The 6,091-nt window shown below is 35.0% G+C and overlaps 1 protein-coding gene across 1 annotated transcript; it reads left to right on the plus strand.

The window, feature by feature from the left end:
• Window positions 1-543: 543 nt before the first annotated feature.
• LOC135206115 (four-domain proteases inhibitor-like) lies at window positions 544-5,311 on the plus strand. The gene is made up of 6 exons (XM_064237355.1): window positions 544-674; window positions 1,344-1,505; window positions 1,855-1,998; window positions 2,965-3,000; window positions 4,562-4,720; window positions 4,905-5,311. Exons 2-6 carry the CDS (start codon window positions 1,424-1,426, stop codon window positions 4,946-4,948), a joined length of 465 nt encoding a protein of 154 aa, XP_064093425.1. The 5' UTR covers window positions 544-674; window positions 1,344-1,423; the 3' UTR covers window positions 4,949-5,311.
• Window positions 5,312-6,091: the final 780 nt, after the last annotated feature.

Below are 6,091 nucleotides of genomic sequence, written 5' to 3' on the forward strand. Positions count from 1 at the left end.
TCTATGATTTTGTTTCTGTATATATTAGAACCCTGATGATTTTTTTTCTGTATATCGAATAACTTGAAAATTATGATAATTCTTGTTACTGTTTCTTTGCTGCTGACATTGTGATTATTTATGTTGACTAAATGATATTTATGCATACACACATATAGCCTGTTGTGAGTGTACGGTTTCCCCGAATATCTGGTCTATCCGGATTTCAATTTTGCAATGTTCTCCAAAGGCTTCACTTTTCATTTAGTAACGGGAATAAAAATTTCAATTTTTCAATGTTAGCCAAAGGCTTCATTTTTCATTTGGTAATGGGAATAAAAACTAACACACATCGAACAATTTGACATCAAAACAAACATTTTCAAATTTTTCCGAAAATAGTGAGCAAAATTAAAAGAAACCATCGTTTAATATAAAACACACACACACAGATATATATATATATATATATATATATATATATATATATATATATATATATATATATATGTGTGTGTGTGTGTGTATTTTTTTTTATTTTCATTTTCATGATGTCTGGTCCCGTTTGCACGGAAATCTGCGGGAGCCCGTCTGTGGCAGCAATAATGTGACTTACCCCAACGAGTGCAGATTTTTCGGGAGCATACCCCCTTGCGGCTCGGATAATGCATCGATTCTCTATTACGGCGAGTGTGGTAAGCGTTTGAGAACTATAATAATCATTTGTAATTCAATTGAACTCCATATATTGCATAGAATTGTGGGTTATTTATTCTGTTTGAAGGGAAAATATATCATACACAAGCCTGCAGCTTGTCGCATACATGTCGCAAGTAGGTTGACAACAAGTCAGCGACTGTGAGTGGAGGACGAACCTATGGCATGTGGTGGATGGGCGTATGAAGTACTTACATGTGTACAATAAGTTACTGATGCGTTTGAACGCCATGTTTTGCTGCGATGAATCTCTCTCTCTCTCTCTCTCTCTCTCTCTCTCTCTCTCTCTCTCTCTCTCTCTCTCTCTCTCTCTCATAAGGACGCATTGCGAGGTATCAATCTGTGGTTACACTTTAAGATATCCTAATAAGAAAATGTTCTTTAACCTTTCACGTTGAATGGAAGGAAACTATCCCATTTCTGGATTTTAATTTCCATTTCAGGATGTCCCGTATCCGACTCTTTTCTGTTTCAGGATGTCTCCTTTCTGAACCCTTTTCTGTTTGAGGATGTGACATTTCTATTTCAGGATGTCTCCTTCCTGACCCGTTTCAGTTTGAGGTTGTCCCTTCCTATTTCAGGATGTCTCCTTTCTGACCCGTTTCCGTTTCAGGTCGTGACATTTCTGACCTTTTTTTTCATTTCAGGTCAGTGTCCTGCGGGATGTCCGAAAAACATTGACCCCGTATGTGGTTCGGACGGGAAAACCTATAACAACGAGTGTCTAATGATTACCGAAGCTTGTGAAACTAATACGACCATTTCCAAAGCATCCGACGGCCCATGTACAGTGATCAAGCAAAGTTCAGGTAGAGTACTTTAAATTTATCATTATTATCGTATATCATCATCATTATCATCATCATAATCACTTGTTGGGATAATAATTTTATTGAGAGACGTATTTGGTTTCAAAAAGGCTATTATTTACAAAAATTTTCATGTTATATGGATAATCTTTAAACACATTATTTGCCCTAAAGGACCGGTTACTTACTAAGCAAGAGCCTGTGCTGGTTTATCGTTTAAGCTTTAAGCAATGGTACTGACGTTTTCCTCTTTTTTTTTCGTCAAATTTCCTCAATTTCTAAAGCTCTAAGACTTGTCAGATTTCTTAATCTTTATCATCTTAGTTTTTGTAACTTTTTTTTTTTTCAGGAGTCGGTGGGGAGTGTGGTAATTGCCCCAAGATAAAGAAACCAGTATGTGGATCTAACGGAGTCACTTACTCAAACCAGTGTATTTTAGAATATGCTGCTTGTAAGGGGGAAAATGTCACTTTGGCGCACACAGGAGAATGTGGTAAGGAAATGAGAAAGAAGAAGTACTTGAATTGAGTCTATTTGAATATTACTTAAGATTGCATTCTTTTCCCTCCTCAGTTTTCCCTGGTTCTAACTGGTTCCCCTTGAAAGGATTGTATGATGATTTTATCACCGTTATAGACTAATGTATTTACTGTCTTGGTTCCGTTATATTTCCATCTTAAACGAAGCCTCCCCTAACTTCGCATCTCTTATGTAATCTGTTTTTTCCCCCGCCATTTATTAGTTTGAACATAATTGTAACAATAGGTACCAGTTGATCTGGAAGACTGTCCCACATTGTGACTCGAAGTCACCCATATGGTCCTATATTTTAGAGAAGTGTCAGGATAAATGTTCACCCCTTCCTTAGTCCACAATGAAAAATGATAGTATAAGAGATACTGTCTAGCCCTGATCAACTTCCTCGTGGAGCTGTTGCACGAGAGGGCAGCTGGAAACCTAGACGTGCTTATGGCGACATGATAATTGGAGAGAGAAATTCACATCCAGGGTAAATGCTTGGCTGATATTCCGGGAAAGGAGGTTGATATTAAGCTCTTATCGCCTATGTAGAGACAGTTTGGGTACTTGATAAAATAATCTTCATCCTGTGTTGTCTGTCATTAATACATCAACGCTTCAATACTATAAAAGATAAAGTTAAGAATTCAAGTATTTTGGATAGCGAATGCAATAATTTCACATTTTGCTGAGCTATTCCAAACATAAGCACCCCTAGCTTATACTTCTCTGAATCACTATTGCAGCCTCAGGTATATTTATGTAAAAAAAAATAATATAGGGTTCGAAATATTTTCGAATCGGTGAAAATTTAAGATATTCGTAATATCGGTAGAATATACTTCTGCAAACATTTATTTACTTGAAGATTTACTATATTAATTCTCCCTCTCGTGTTTATCACTAGCTTTCTAAGTTAACGTTATCTTTGTCTTTACAGAAGGTGATGCCAGCGTGATAGTCCAGTCCCAAAGAAGTAAGCACTCCTTAATATTCTTCCTATGGGTCCCAGTGCTAGGCTTTATGCCGTTGGTTTACACACAGATATATATATATATATATATATATATATATATATATATATATATATATATATATATATATATATCTATATATATATATATATATATATATATATATATATATATATATATATATATCTATATATATATATATATATATATATATATATATATATATATATATAGATATATATATATATATATATATATATATATATATATATCCATATACGAACTGGATATTGGTACGACAGCCGTATCCCTGATTGCGATAGATATTGGTACGGCTGTGAATTGCGCATGCGCGAAAACTTGTTTACCGCCTCGGGCATATCAGTGACAGCAAGAAAATGACGACCTTGCAACGTGAACCGTGTAATAATACATCAGTTTTCGCTGAAAAACAGATGTTTTCAGGTTTCAACGAGCTGAAAAAGGCAATAGACGTCTACGAAGAGTCAAACTTTCAGAAATTGTATATCCGTAGGTCACGAACAATCAAATCGGCCCTGAAAAGAGCTCCGAAGAGGAGATTCAAAGAAGATTTGAAGCATAGCTATAGTGCAGCAGTCAGTAGCGAGTCCAATATGGGAAACATGCTATTAATATAGACCTGATTTGGATGATTACTTACGATTGATTAGGCCGTTTACCAGAGAATCGACTTTGGTAGTTTTCCTTACTACCATGATTCCGTGAATACAGCAGAGCACGATTTCTGTGTAACTTCAAGTCTTCTTTGAATCTCCTATTCGGAGCTCTTTTCAGGACCGATTCGATCGTTCGTGACCTACGGATATACAATTTCTGGAAGTTTGACTCTTCGTAGACGTCTATTGCTTTTTTCAGCTCGTTGAAACCTGAAAACATCTGTTTTTCGGCGAAAACTGATGTATTATACATGGTTCAGAAGAGATTCAAAGAAGATTTGAAGTACACAGATTAGTTTAGTTTTGTTTTTCATGTATATAGTCAAAATCTAAGTATGTTCAAGTATTATTGTGATTTTTCATATTTTCATTTAGCCTATTGTCAAAATGTTTTGGTGCTTTGGTGATGACAGCATGGTGCTTCACTTCGACATTTTGAACTGAACATGTTCAACGAAACAATTAAATTCGACTATTATTACTACTGTCGCTGATCTTCTGGTGTCGTACCTATAGCTCTTAGCAACTGCTCCATGATGAGCAAACTGCCGTACCTACAGCAAGTCAATAGGGCCAATACGGCACCACTGACAGAATCTGAAATACTATAGTAACCCTTTATAACTTCATTCCTTGAAAGAAAACGGAGGAAAATCACGCCTGAAGAAAGCGTAAACATTTATAGCGTAAACACCGACGTTTTCCTCTTGAGTTAATTAAACTACGTTTTACAGAAAAAAAAAAATAGAATAAAAAAAAAGTGTTTATGGGTAAGTCATCAGGAGAGAGCTTGTTTGAAAAAACTCCTAAATATCAAGAGCTAATGATGATGAAAACAGTGCATTAATCAACGTGCTTATTTCAGAAAAGTGTAAGTACAACGGTAAGAAATACAAAGCCGGGGACATCATAGAAGACATGATCGAGTTCTGCCTGACGGCCATCTGCCAACCCTCCAGGAAGGCTGGACAGTCGAAGGTCGAGTTCGTGGAATTCCAGGGAGCAATGGCATGTGAATGTACAAGTAAGGATACATCATATTTCTCTGTGTAATTCTGGTGGCCAGTAATAAAGTCACATGGAAAAAAGTCATGTATATATTATATATATATATATATATATATATATATATATATATATATATATATATATATATATATATATATACAAACATTCATCAAACTCACTTTTATCGTTTGCCCTCACAGGTGATCGCCTCCGAAGACACATACTCAGGATATCTGGAAAATGAAGTTATTGCAGGGAGATTGTCTCTGCTGCCCGTCTAACGGTTCTACTTAAGATAAATTCTTATTCTAGTCAGAAGAAGAAATTGCCCGGGACATATCAACTTAGTGCGCCCCTCTTTGCATTCCTGTAGTTAGATATATATATTTGTCTATTTATATATAAATATAAATATTTTTTACGTTATGTGACATATACGCACAACCATATGTATGTGTGAAAGTATGTACTGTATATGTGTGTGTGCGTGTTTATATGTAAATTTTCTGCACAGGGGTGGGATTCATCCACGATTGACGTGATATGGTATGAACTTAGTGTTTTGTTTGATCTCCCGCCGTTCTTGATATATATATATATATATATATATATATATAATATATATAATAGATATATATATATATACATATATATATATATATATATATATATATATATGTGTGTGTGTGTGTGTGTGTGTGTGTGTGTATGTATGTATAAAGTGCATGTACTACCGTATATGTGTGTGGGTCTGTGTACACAATTATACAGCCTATATTATTTACCAGACTGTTATGGACAATTCTTTAATTTATTTTATCAATTTAATGAAATCGTGTCCTGTATACCTGGCTGGCGTTAATTTTTGTCAGCATAAGGCAACGACATATTGCATTTTCATTTCCAAAACCATTAGGCCGAGTATAAACGGCGGTAGCCTTAGACCATGAAAATCGGGGAAACATAGCCACCAGCTATATCATGTGTATTGTAAAATATATATTTTAATATTTACATATATGCTTCAAATAAAGATAAGCACTCCAATAAGTGACAATAGAAAAGCACTGCCTAATTGACCTTGTAAACCTTAAACGTATTATATTGTTTGAAAATGTTATTATTGAATCTTTAAGGAGGAGCCTTTCAACGTTGCAATGTGCTTTCCACTGATCACTGTGAATGGTTTTTCCTGGCATCACCACTTTTTTTTATTATTATTATCGGTAAGAAATATTGAAATAACCAAGTAGCCTATAGTTTACCACTCCATTATTTCTAGGGAGTGCTCACCTTTAGTTGATTCTATACATATATGTCTGTGTGTGTGTGTGTGTGTGTTCCCTACGCATGCATCCTGATATATTCTAATTTTGTATTTAATTAC

Source organism: Macrobrachium nipponense, chromosome 29, assembly GCF_015104395.2.
Source record: "Macrobrachium nipponense isolate FS-2020 chromosome 29, ASM1510439v2, whole genome shotgun sequence".
Lineage (NCBI taxonomy): Eukaryota > Metazoa > Arthropoda > Malacostraca > Decapoda > Palaemonidae > Macrobrachium > Macrobrachium nipponense.